This window comes from Uloborus diversus, chromosome 1, assembly GCF_026930045.1.
Source record: "Uloborus diversus isolate 005 chromosome 1, Udiv.v.3.1, whole genome shotgun sequence".
NCBI classification, from domain to species: Eukaryota; Metazoa; Arthropoda; class Arachnida; order Araneae; family Uloboridae; genus Uloborus; species Uloborus diversus.
Genome location: NC_072731.1, coordinates 172530771 through 172544230, shown reverse-complemented (window position 1 = coordinate 172544230; position 13460 = coordinate 172530771). Strand labels below are relative to the sequence as shown.

Sequence of the window (13460 nt, the reverse complement as noted above, 5' to 3'; positions counted from 1 at the left end):
CTAATTTTTTGATGCAGATTGTCCGGACGTGGGCCCGAACACGCAGTCTCCTGGCTACTAGGCGAACACTCGGCTGATCAAGCTATTCAGCTCTGTTGGTAACAGTGCAAGTTAAAGTTATAAATTTAACCGAAAACTTCATTCTGGTTCTTTAAAACAGGTTTTTTTGCCTAAAAAAAAACAATTTTTAGACCGTGGGTCTATTTCTCGTCAGTAGCCTGCACGATAAGCTTTAAAATAAGGTGTAAATCAAAGAAATCGATCAAGAATTGAGGAAAATCTTGCGTAGAAACAAAAAACAGGCTACAGAAATAACATATAAGGATTAACGGACAAGTTTGCAGAAACTGTCATTTTCTAATATTTATTCATCAAAACACAACTACTCAGTTTAAACCAACACAAAATAAGCTTTCCTATAAGGTATATTGCATAAAAAAAAATCTATTGAATCTATCTAACGCTGAACTGCTAAAAAGTAAACAAGTTTGAACAGATCTAAGATTGCCTTTAGGTTGCCGAACACAGGTCAGTTTCGCCAGGAATGCTATGCTTTAAACATTAGCCTTATTGGCAAGAAAAATATTTCAATAATTTTGTGCAAAAAATTGAATGTCGCCAAATGGGGGCGTATATCACATATGTATCTAAATCATTTCAAAAAAAAACTATAGTCATGTGTGTTTCAGTGAGACATGTTCAGTTGAAATTATTTCTCAAAATGGATGCATGCTTATGAAGTTACAATAACAATTCTTCATTATGAATAAAATATGACAACGTATATAAAGTACAAATTGAGAATGGAAAAAGGTTAAAAAACCAGCAAACAGCTGTTTCGGCACTCTAAAATACAAGTGCCATCATCAGTGCATTAAAAACGAAGACAGGTTCACCCGACTAAAACACAGTCGAGGCGAACAATGGAATGAGAGATGAGTTGTAAAAGATATGAGAGCAATACCGGAAACGTTGACGTCAAGGTTACGTCAGAACTCAGAGGACAGTTGCACTCAGGAGAAAACATCACGGACAAAAAATAAACCAAATAACAGACTTCCAAACATTAGGAAAAGGGGGGAGTGCTAGACAAATCATTGACGATTAAATTAGCGTTTTTCCATATGTAATATGACTCCCAAAAATCTAAATCATGAATGGACGAACACTCGTGAATAACTTTGGCGGAAGAAAAAATAAAATTATGACCGCTGGACCAACAATGTTGAGCAATAGAGGAGTGTTTGAGATCCTGTTTTTTGACGTAATTTTCGTGTTCTTTTATCCGGAATTTGAGGGATCGTCGAGTCTGCCCACTGTAGGCCAATTTGCACTGGCAGGAAACTCTGTAAATGCCCCATTTGTCAAGGTTGTGAATAGGGTGTTTAAGCTGTGAAAATTTTAATTTATTAACAGGAGAAAAAGTGACGGAAAAAAGAAACTTTTTTAAGATTTTGGCAATTTGTAGACTGATTTTAGGAAAAAAGGGTAAGACAACGGAACTCGAATAGTTCACAGGAGCAAGTGTTTGATTTTTGTTAGTTGAGCTACATAGCTTCTTATAAATGGTATCAATAATATCTGATGTGAATCCCCGATCCACTGCAATACTTTGTAGGTAATTCAGTTCTGATGAAAGTAAAATGGAATTTGAACAAATGGCTAAAGCACGGTAAATAAAAGATCTAAAAGCAGCCAATTTTTGTTTAGGAGGATGAACAGATAACTTGTGGGGGGGAAGAGAAACAGCAAAGGGTTTACGGAAAACAGTAGTTGTAAACGTATTGGCATGACGAGTGATGGACACATCCTAGAAAAATCGTCTTGAAGAAATCGTCTCTCATTCCATTGTTCGCCTCGACTGTGTTTTAGTCGGGTGAACCTGTCTTCGTTTTTAATGCACTGATGATGGCACTTGTATTTTAGAGTGCCGAAACAGCTGTTTGCTGGTTTTTTAACCTTTTTCCATTCTCAATTTGTACTTTATATACGTTGTCATATTTTATTCACTAGGCAGTACAAAGTTTTCGGCTACTTTTTATGAATTCTTCATTATGTTTGTCTTATTGTACTTTTTGGATAAATCTTTTTATACTTGTTTAATTCCTATGTGTTTGCTTCTTTTACAGGTTATTACTTCATTCTCGCCCATAAACAATCAGCCCATAGCTGATGTAGTAGAAGGTTCGTTAAGTGACTATGAAAGTGTGGTCAAAGAAACACAAAAAGCTTGGGAAATTTGGGCTGATATTCCAGCCCCACAGAGAGGAGAAATTGTTCGACAAATTGGAGAAGCTTTAAGAGCGAAAAAATCGGCCTTGGGGAAGCTAGTGTCTTTGGAAATGGGCAAAATTTTACCTGAGAGTGAAGGAGAGGTAAAGTTCCCATTACTCTTTTCTATTTCAATAGTTTTTTTTTTTGTTTTGTTTTAACCGATGTTTGACAATTTAAAACACATCTGTTCTATAACTTTGGAGTTAAAGTATCATTTCTATGAATTAATGATTTCATAAAGAAATGCACATAGCTAGAATGTAGAATGTCTATTGCTATTAGTGATGTAAAATACCGGGATATTTATTTTTAGGGGTAAATACCCAGGGTATATATCCGGGTAAATACCCAAAACGGATATTTACCCGGGTATTTATTTTAAAAATTTATATTCAACTAAAATACTTTTCTGTATGTACTCCACTATGTATATTTATATAATCCATATGCAAAACACTATATTTTACCCAAAAATTGTATTTCGACCACATATTTAAAGAATTATTGTTTGAAACACAACTTAACAATTTTTGATATTCACATTTAATGTGATAAATAAATACCTTTGTGCTGAACAGTAAAGTAAGACAACGTTAAAAAAGCACAAATTTGACAATTACAGCAGACACGTGTTTCGACAAAAATCGGATGTCTTTTCATCCATAAGCTCATTACTTTTTGCATTGAAAAAGGTGTTCCCTGTAACGCCGAAACACGTGTCTGTTGTAATTGGCAAATTTGTGCTTTTTTTAACCTTGTTTGTTTTACTTTACATTTAATGTGTTGGATATGCCTAATCAATGTTGATAGCCAAATTTCAGATATAAAAAGCCATTCTACAAAAAGTAAAAAGGTTAACTGGTTACAAAAAAAAAAAAAAAAGCAAACATCAATTAAAGCAGTGAGAAGCAAAGGGATGTAAGTGAACATTTTCAAGTTTTGAGTAAAACGCGTTTAAAGACAACAACATTTTCAAGTTTTGAGTAATAACGCATTTAAAGACCATCCTAGGATAGACTTTCATAGAAATTTTTGTCTAAATTGTTCCTTTAACTAAAAAAATTATAATGATAAATTATTTTTTTATATTTTTAATGTTTCATTTTACGGTTTAAGTTTTAAAAAGAAAATCATTGCCTTTTTATACTACTTTTTTTTTTTTTTTTTTTTTGCAAAATGCGCAATTATTAGGGGATTTACCCTGCCTTCGGATAAATACCCAAAAAATATTTACCTTTCCACCCTTCATCACTAATTGCGTGTATTAAGAATATTTTGAATAAATATTCACCATGAAGTACTGGGGAGCAAATACAAATGAGAAAGGCAACAGAAAACAATATTTTGACTTCATTTCTTTTTTTTTTTTTGCTTATTAAAGTGAAAACTGTTTCTATATTTGCCACGTTATCACTTAAACAGCAATAAAATAAATAAATAATGTCATAGTGTCTTAATAACTTCTCAGTTTATTCTTCCAAACATCCCTCATGCTTCCTTTTTTTTCTTTCTTTTTGTTTTGGGTATCACTAAACTAGATTGTGATTTTGAAATCCTGAAGTTTATCATTGAATTGCTTATACTTCTCCAATTATGAAATTGAAAAGAAAGATTCTTTGGTTCACAATATGTTTCTTTCATAATTTCATCAAGTCTTTCAATAAAAAATATTATAAACTGTGTAATACATACGTATATATCAGTTTTACCAATTATTTCATATTTAGATTTTTTTTTAAATTTCCCATTCACTTTTTGAATTTTTTTGTAAAATACCCAGTTTTTGGGTATTTACCCAGGCCTTGGGTAAATACCCAAAAAATATTTACCTACCCACTGGGTATTTACCTGGTCCACATCACTAATTGCTATAGAAACATACTTTGTTCATTTTCCAGCAATGTTTGGCAGGAGGTTTTTTTGGTGTCATTTTGCCATTCCTCTTCTGGTTTTTATGGACTTGTATGAGGTTTTCAAGCAGCTAATCTTTCTCCAATTGTTAAAATTTTTGTTATATGGTCGATTTATTTATTTGCTCTTGCCATTTTAGTCGTAATGGTCGGAGTTTTGAACATGCCTTTTCAGTTAAAAAAAAAGTGGTGCTAATGTTAAAAAAAGCATGCAGAACTTTTCTCAAAGCTGCAACAAAAAAAAAAAAAAGGAATTGAAAGTATACCTATTCAGCTATTCTAAAAAAGCATCTGAGGCAACTGGAGTGTCAACATTCACAATCAAAAACATCAAAAATAGAGTTTCAGCATTACAAGAAATGAAATTCTGAGAACAGCTAGGGAAAATCCAGGGTTGATTGTGTTCCGGTATTTTACCGAATTTCCGGTATTTTCGGACGTATTTCCGGTATTTTATGTCCAAAAATACCGGAATTATGTTGTTTTTTTTGTCATGCTTTTATCTCCCTACCTCCGCAATTTTTTTAAATTATATAATACCATAGCTGCCAAGTGCTCCGTTTTTCCCGGAGTTTCTCCGATTTTTATTGCTTACTCCGAAAATCCGATTTTTTTCCAAAAAACTCCGTTTTTTTTGACTTTGCTTGTACACTTTTCGATTTTTGAGGAAAAAGAAGAAATTTCCCTATCCTCCAAGGCAGGAATTGTGCGCAAACTCAACAAAAGAGAAGACAATTTGATGCTTTGGAAGCTTAGTGTCATCAGGATAAACACTGAGGGGGAGCGCCGATTGGAGATCGTCGTTTTTTCATCGAGCATTTCAGCTACGTGTAAAACGTAGCCGCCATGTTTGGTCATTCAGAAGATGGAAGTTAGCAGACGATACTTAAGCGCCTTCGTTTTCAAAGACAAAGTAGAATTGGGTGTTTCTTTTAACTGCAAACTAATGAAAATAAGCAAAATGTTTTTTTTTTTTGGTTATTTTAAATAATTTTATTGAGAAATATGAAAACAGTTATACCATTTAAAATTTCATTTTATCCTTATTGCTTTGGACACGAATGTGCTAAAAATTCGCAATTAAATTGTAGTTTCATGGGGATTTTTTATTTTTGAATTATTTTCATGCTATAAATTCAAAATTTTATATCTGAATTTTTGACTTAGTCGCCATATTTGGTCATTTGCGAGATTTTAGTACACAAGACTCTTAAGTGGCCAAGTTTTCAAAATCGGAATTAGATGTTTATTGCAATGCAAACTATTGAAAATAATGCAAAAATGGGCTTTTTTTTCCCCCCGGAAAATTCTAAATTTCTATCTTGAAAAATGCAAAATTTTTTCTTCAGAATATTATTTTATCCTCATTGGTTTAGACTAATGTGCTAAAAACTCGTTATTTCGTCTAAATTTTAGTTTTTTAAGGGTCATTTATTATTTATAATTGCTTTTCATGCTATAAATTCAAAATTTTATATCTGAATTTTTGACTTAGTCGCCATATTTGGTCATTTGCGAGATTTTAGTACTCAAGACTCTTAAGTGGCCAAGTTTTCATAATTGGAATTAGTTGTTGATTGGAATGCAAACTATTGAAAATAATGCAAAATAGGCTTTTTTTTTTCGGAAAATTCTAAATTTTTTTCTTGAAAAATGCAAAATTTTTTCTTCAGAATAATACTCGATCCTCATTGGTTTAGACTCTAATGTGCTAAAAACTCGCTATTTGGTCTAAATTTTAATTTTTTTAAGGCTCATTAATTATTTATAATTACTTTTAATGCAACAAACTCAAAAATCTATTGTCTTGACTTTTTCGCGTTGTTGCCATGTTTTGTCATTTGCAACATGAAGTAGACAAGACTATTAATAGCCTAAGTTCCCAAAAACAGAATTAGTTGTTTGTCTCAATACAAACTATTAAAAATAACAGAAGGCAAAAAGTTATTTTTTTTTTTAAATAATTTTCTTGAAGGGGAAATTTTATCTATTTGATCCTTATTGCCTTGTAGACTTTGCTATAAACTGAAACTATTTCATCTAAATTGAAGGTTCCTGCTGACTTCTCATTCATTTATTTTTTATTTTTATTTTTTTAAATAAATCAGAAACCAATTTTAACTTAAATTTTCCATGTGCAAAAAAAGTATTGAATATCTCTCTTTAAATCCTATTCATCTTTTTTTTTTTTATTTTTTTAAAGGGAAGTTGTAAAAACTGCCTCCCCCACTCCAGTTTGTATTTCAAAACTTAATGACATTGGTAGCCACTAAGTTTTTGGAGTCGAGTGCCACTGGCCACTTTCAAAATTTCAGAGTCTTGACCTTTACTATGAAGTTGCTTTACTTCCAAGTATAAGAAATAATTGTTTTTTTTTAAATCTTCAATATGTTCTTATGCATGTAGGATATGTATAAAAGCATATTTTTAAAAAGGATTGCAGTTTTATTAAATCAATCAGTAATCATGTTTTTTTTTAAACTTTTCAATCTGTATCTATGTAATGTTGCTTTTTTAATGTAAAATAATTTTGTTCTAAACTTGGTTGTAGTTTTGTTGAAAATCTAACATGAAAATTTAGAAAAGCATTTTATAAGTGCTTAGAATTTATGGAAACTTATGGTACAGAAGGAAGGTTTAGCGCAGGCCACGATTTCATGCTCCTATTTTAGCCCTCAGTGCTCCTATTTTTTCCCTTAAGTGCTCCTATTTTTTGTATCTTGAGGTTGGCAGCTATGTAATACTCATCAAATATACCTGCAAGAGCCTTAAGATGGACAAATGTCAAGATAATTTGTATAACACTAGCTCAAAAGTAACTTTATAACCCATTAAAAATTTAATTAAATGTACACACAATATTTTGACTCAGAACTATTTAATACTATGGCAAATGTGCACTTAAGTAATAGGGGCCAAAGATTATCCCCCCCCCCCCCTGTTCTCGCTTTGAAACCTTCAGGTATTTGTTGATGAACTCACAATCACCCCTGAAAATCTTAAGAGGCCCAGTTATCAAAACTATGTACTTGATGATTTTGATTAGTGCATCGTATGCCAGGTAACGTAGGATTTCCACCTAAAGGGGAAAAAAAAAAGTCTTCTTAAGAAAATTGCTCTCGGTTTTTTAAAGTTAAAATAAATTTTGAATGGAAAAAAGAAGTCTTGCGATTGGCATTGCATTCAATTAATTTTTGCTGGAAAAAGTGCATCCAGTAAGCAAAAAATTCCAGGGTTGTTTGTGTAATGCGACATTACATCTTTACATATGTTTGGCCTGATTATCGAAATCCCTTCATTATGGTCAACCTGCCTCGTGGAGGAGCAGTGAAAAAATGTGCGTCTGTTGGCGCTTTTGGCGTGTTTTGTTTTACTGCGGGGGAGGCAAATTGGCGAGGAACTTGCCTAAGTTCTGGGGGAAAGGTTTGAAACGAAAAGATGAACAGGGAAGAGAGATAGTGGGTGTGAATAAAAATAACCCTTAAAATGCGACCTTTATGCCTCATGAGAAAAAGGAGGTAAGGCATTTTTTAATCAGTTGTATTTGTATTGAAAAATGTGCCTTTCTTTATTATTTGAATACCTAAATGCCGTTTAGTGGGATGAAAACGATTTACCAAAAATGACCAAATAACAACATCATCATAGTTCGGTTTAAACCACATTGGTTTAAACCAAGTAGTTTTTTTTTTAAACCATTTTTTTTTTTTAATTTCATTGTTTTCCCCTAAATGCCTTCATAAATTTTACATATTATTGCAAACAGTAAAATCTAATGCAAAGCAACTAGCAAATCTTTATAAGTGAATTACAGATTTAATAAATTTAGAAACTAATATTTTTTAAGGTAATGCAAATTTGCTAAATAGTTTTTATTTATTATTTTTTTCTTTATTAAAATCTATGCAGCTTTTCTATTAGGTACATAAATATACAAGGCAGACCAACTAAGTTTTTCGAAAATTACATTAAAAAAATTCCAATAGCTCTTTTATAATTTTTAACTATCATTATTTTTCAATCTTTTGCATTTCAAAATAGTCCAAAAAGCATATTTCAACCAAAACTTCATATGCTGCCTAATTTGCTTTATTACTTAAGATTTATTGAGATAGATTACGCACTATTGAAGCAATGCATAGTGTAAAATTATCTTAACACTAGAATATTTAAAAGACAAGAGAAAATAAATCACTAAAAAAGTTCAAGGACACTTAGAGTAGGCATAAAATTGCGTTTATACCTGCACACTTTTTGCATTCCCAATAAACAATGCATTCAGAGCAAGAAAAGAAAATGTATAAAATTGTGAAAACGTCCATGTAACTCTGTGCTCTTATAAAGAAAATAATAATAATGCCAAAATTTCACTTTACAAAGAACTTTTTTTATCCCAATATAATAAAAGCATTCTCATGTATGAATGGTGGAAGAATCAATAAACATTAATTTTCATGATAGTCTTCATTATTAAAATATGTTAAAAGAGTATTTTCTTTTGTACTGAGACTTTTAATTAAAATCATTGTTTTTTTCTTTGCTAAAAAATTGTATTCCTAAATGTATTAAACCAGGAGAAATAATGTCTACAAAGGAAAACATAATGATTTTCTTAAAACCTACTTGTCCTGCTTCTATAATTGTCGTTACTGATACATAATAGATAAATAAATTACATGTTTTGTAACTTTTTAAATCTTTAAACGAAATATGCATTAATCTTTTGGTTTTTAAAGTTGTATAATGTACTTCAGACTTATGATTAATTTGTAGACACTGCAAATTACTTTCCATGTTTAAAAATGCGTGATTTTAATTTTACTTTCATTTTTACATTTATAGTAGATAGCTATGATTATGAGGAAGTTAATTTGCAAGAATTTATTCGTGGTTATTTTAATTAATAATGTCTGAAAGTATCACAGCAAATTATTTCTTTGGTTATTTATACCAAGAGCCATTTACGTATTCTATTTTTTTTTAAAGATTTTCGAACAATATTCTCCTATGGAAATCTCTAAGTATGAGGAAATGAAATTACAAGTTTTTACTCTTAATTCATTAACAAGAATTAAGGTACAAATATGAATATTAAACATTAATTCACAATTAATTCATAAAATCTTCATGATTTTCCTAATTTTTCTTTTTTTTTTACAAATAGTAATAAAAACCAAATAACCCGGTTTAAACCTAAAATAAATAAATAAATAAAACCTGGTTTAAACCAAAAAAACCAGTTTCTTTGGGTTTTTTAAAAATAATACAGGTTTTTATACCAACCCTGAAAAATTCTAATTAGAAGGGCAGCTAAGTGTACTGACGGAATAATTATTTAAGAAAAATGAAACAACGCAAAAGAAATTGTAGACAAATTATTTATTTCTGTGAGACATTGGTTGATAGCAGGGCTGTGGAGTCGGAGTCGAACTGATTTTGGGGTAAAGAAGTTGTTTGAAATAATGCCGACTCCGACTCCGGGTTTCTGTTTTTTCTTTAATTTTCACTGAATCTCCTTGCAATTTTTGAAAAAACTGACTACCAATTTATTTGATTACATGTTTAAATGTCTACTAATAAGAAAATAGCTCATTGTGGCAACCAGCTGGCTTGATTGTTTATCAAACTTTCTGTAACTGCATGCCGCAGTCTCCTAGTTTGCTTATCTTTTAACTTTATTTAACTGATAGCAACTGTCAGCAAACAGTTTTGTTGCCTAACATTTTCTAAGTAATCACTTCGCTTGAGCAAGGGAAACTTCTGACGTTGCTTGATAAATTCAAATAGGTGTTGGCACGAAAGCAAAAATCCAAAAGATCCGATAAAACATAATTTTTTTTTTTTAAATCTAAAGACTTTATCTAAGAAAACTTGGTTATCACTAAAAAGTACAAAAGAAAATCAGTACATGATTTATTGGTTACAACACTCAATAATTGTAATTAATCCTCAAATATTCATATCAAGGTTAATTTTAAAGTAAAAGCTATTCATACAAAGCTGTATACCGCCGCATGTTGTGCAAAATTTGCTCCAGACGTACATATACCCAATCTCTCCCTTCAATATAGTGCAATATTTTTGTTGAAATTTTTTGAATGAAATTTAAGATTTATTATTGGGGAAATTTTTCAGAATTAAAGCATTTCATTTTCTATAGACTCTGAAATTAAGTTGAGATGTCACTCACCAGATGGGTGGCGCCCGGGGGGGGGGGGGACAGCCCATTCTCAAAAAAAGTTTTTTTACTTTGCAAAAAAGTTTTTTTTCTCTCTCAAGTTACAGCTTTGAAAAATTGAAAGCACAGGATTTGATCAACATCTATTTGTTCAACATTAAAGGGGAGCAAATTAATCCTTTTCATTTTTTTAAAAATGGGATTTTTAAGTAATCTTACTTTCAAAATCTCAACTATTGGATTATTTGTTTTTCAAATCAAACTTCTAACATTGTATGCATCTTAGGTTTACTGTAAAATACAGCACAAAAATTTTATAAAAAGAAGTTAATATTTCAATCTTTGTTTAGGGGTTCCCCCCCCCCCTTTTCTATGGGGGGGATTTGAAAAAAAATAAATAAAAAAGCCGAAGTCGAAGTTGGAATCGGACGTTTCAAAATCCAGGAGTAGGAGTTGGTCAATTTCCTTCCGACTTCGTAGCCCTGGTTGATAGTCAACCTTACTTTCAAAAAATGTGTGCAAAATGAAAAGTTATAGGAGCACAAATAAATGTAAATTCAAAAAAATAAGACTTATTGTTGTTCATGCTGGCTCTTCTAGTGGCTTTCTTCCTGCCACTATGTATATTGCTTTCTTCTGCTTATGTATATATTTATCTTTGATTGAGTTTGTTGTAAACAAATAAAATATTTAATGCAAAGTGAAAACTTGCCTAAAAAAAATTGGTTTAATATAAATAAAAATGTTTGTTTTTAAATTAAATACAGTGTTTCTAAATTAAATACTGTGTTATCATCAATGAATGGCTAATTTAAAAAAAAAAAACCCTGATCCAATATGCTGAACTTAGTGATTTATTAATCTTCCTTTGGAAAAATGAGGCAGTAATAGACAGACACAGACATTTCAGTGGGAGCTTTTCTTGTAATAGACAGGCATAAAGAATTTCATGTCAAGTTGTGAAGAGATAACAATTTGCAACAATCTTATAGCTTTTTGAATTGAGTTGTATGACCAATGCAGGTTAATATGTTATGTAACTTAAAAACTTAGTGAATGATAGTTATTCCAGAAAAGGCAAAACAATAGATAGAAGAAAAAAACTTCTAAATTTGTTGCCGAAATTTAGCCATAAAGCTTAAACAGCATTCTAACTGATCCATTATTTATTTCATAATAGTTATGTTATTCTAATGTATGTGTAATTTGAGAGTGTATGAAATGAATGTTTTTCATCTTAGGTACAAGAATACATTGATATTTGTGACTATGCCGTTGGGTTATCAAGGATGATTGAAGGAAAAGTTCTTCCTTCAGAAAGACCAGGACACGCTCTATTTGAAATGTGGAATCCGTTGGGATCAATTGGCATTATTTCAGCCTTTAACTTTCCTGTTGCAGTATATGGTTGGAATAATGCAATTGCTATGGTGTGTGGGGATACCATGGTATGGAAAGGTGCTTCAACAACATGTCTTACTAGTATATCTGTAACGAAAATTGTGTCATCTGTTTTAGAGGTAAATTAGTACAAAATAATATTTCATTTTCCATTAAGATAAACTTATTTTTCGCCTAAACAATAATAGATTTTTTTTTATTGAGAGTATATTATCTTAATCTGTGGTTAGGAAAACAGCAATTTGTTAAATGTTCTACTACATGTGATACCCAATTCAGAAACTGATGACTTCCTTACTGTCTATTCCTCTCTCTCTAGGAAATAAACCTATTACGTTTTATTTATTGGTTTAACAACTTTTTACCCTTGGTTTTTTAAATTGTACAATGCCTTTCAAGTTATGCATTTTTTTTTTTGGTACTTTTAGCGGAGTAAAATGCTCTGGAAAATAAGTCGGATTTGGTATTTTTAGTGAAGTAAAAACTTGAAATTTGTTTTTGTAATTGATGTTGCAATGTAATAATTGAATTACTTAATACTAACCAATATTGAAATATAAATATGTACTACTGTAATAAGCTAGCTGTTAGTTGCTGTCCGAACCGTAGCTAAGTCAAAATTACTAGCATATACTACAGCTTGGTTATGACTTCTGGATACTAGTTTCATGCTTATTAGTTATCAATGGTAGGGAATAACCATAACTGAATGTTACTTAGTAGTTTTAGCTGCCAATGGTTAAGTGGATCTCAGCTTTAAGGTAGACCAAGGGAATGCCCCCACCTTAAGGAACTTCAATTTTTATCACCATTAAAAGTTGTATTTATGAGCTAGATCAATATTTTGGATTATTGTACGCCATCTTAAGAAAGTATACAAAATTTGTTATTAATAAATCTTTTGAAGAAAGTCATAAAACATCAATTTTTCTACTTCTGCACTGTGGTGGTATTACCCAGGGAGCTGGGGTAATCCCGCCACTAGCCAATATGACTAAAAGACTAGGAAGGAAAATTTATTGAAAATCCTATATTCAATTAGCATTAAAATATAGGAATTGAAAAGCAAAAGAAATGACGTTTTTAGTTTATATGAGTGAAAAAACAGTATTTTGAATTCATCTGATTTTCTTAAAATTTACATAAATCACAAATGTAGTTTTAAGCTGTGTCAGCATTGCTACACTCTGAATGCACCCACTTGCCACAGCAAGTGCATCTGTACCACAGTTCGTTCATTCTATATTTATTGCATATAACACAAAGTTGACTGTTTGGATCGCTTAGATCTAAAAGGTCATCATTTTCGTCGTCGTCACAAAACTTTTTGACATGGATGTCCTCATCATCTAAAGACAAGAGCTAAACTAAAAAATATCTACTAACAACTAAACTATCAACATTAAAAAGTTGCTTGCCCCATTTCTTATTAGACTTATTCATTTTCTTTTGCCATGTTGTCACTGCTTTCTCTTTCTTTGCCTTGGATTCAGTTTTGATGGACATTTCCAAAACCTTTGCTGCAGATTTTCTTTTGGCTTGTATCTTTTCCAATGTCTTTTCCTTTGGTTTAGCTACTGTTTCTTCCAAAACTGCCTTCATTTGGGTTCCCGTTAGAATTGACAAGTGTAGCCTTTTCTTTTAGAACTTTCCTCTACCCTTTCTGCTGCCAATTTTGGAATTGGTGAAAACTTTTC

General features: G+C 31.2%; 1 protein-coding gene across 2 annotated transcripts in view; it reads left to right on the top strand.

Moving 5' to 3' along the window:
* LOC129223011 (alpha-aminoadipic semialdehyde dehydrogenase-like) overlaps positions 1–13460 on the top strand; it is a 32767-nt gene that overhangs the window by 6109 nt on the left and 13198 nt on the right. For both annotated transcript variants that reach the window (XM_054857578.1, XM_054857586.1), the window contains 2 exons: positions 2130–2375; positions 11604–11882. In XM_054857578.1, the coding sequence (XP_054713553.1) occupies positions 2130–2375; positions 11604–11882 (525 nt within the window). The remainder of the gene's footprint in view (positions 1–2129; positions 2376–11603; positions 11883–13460) is intronic.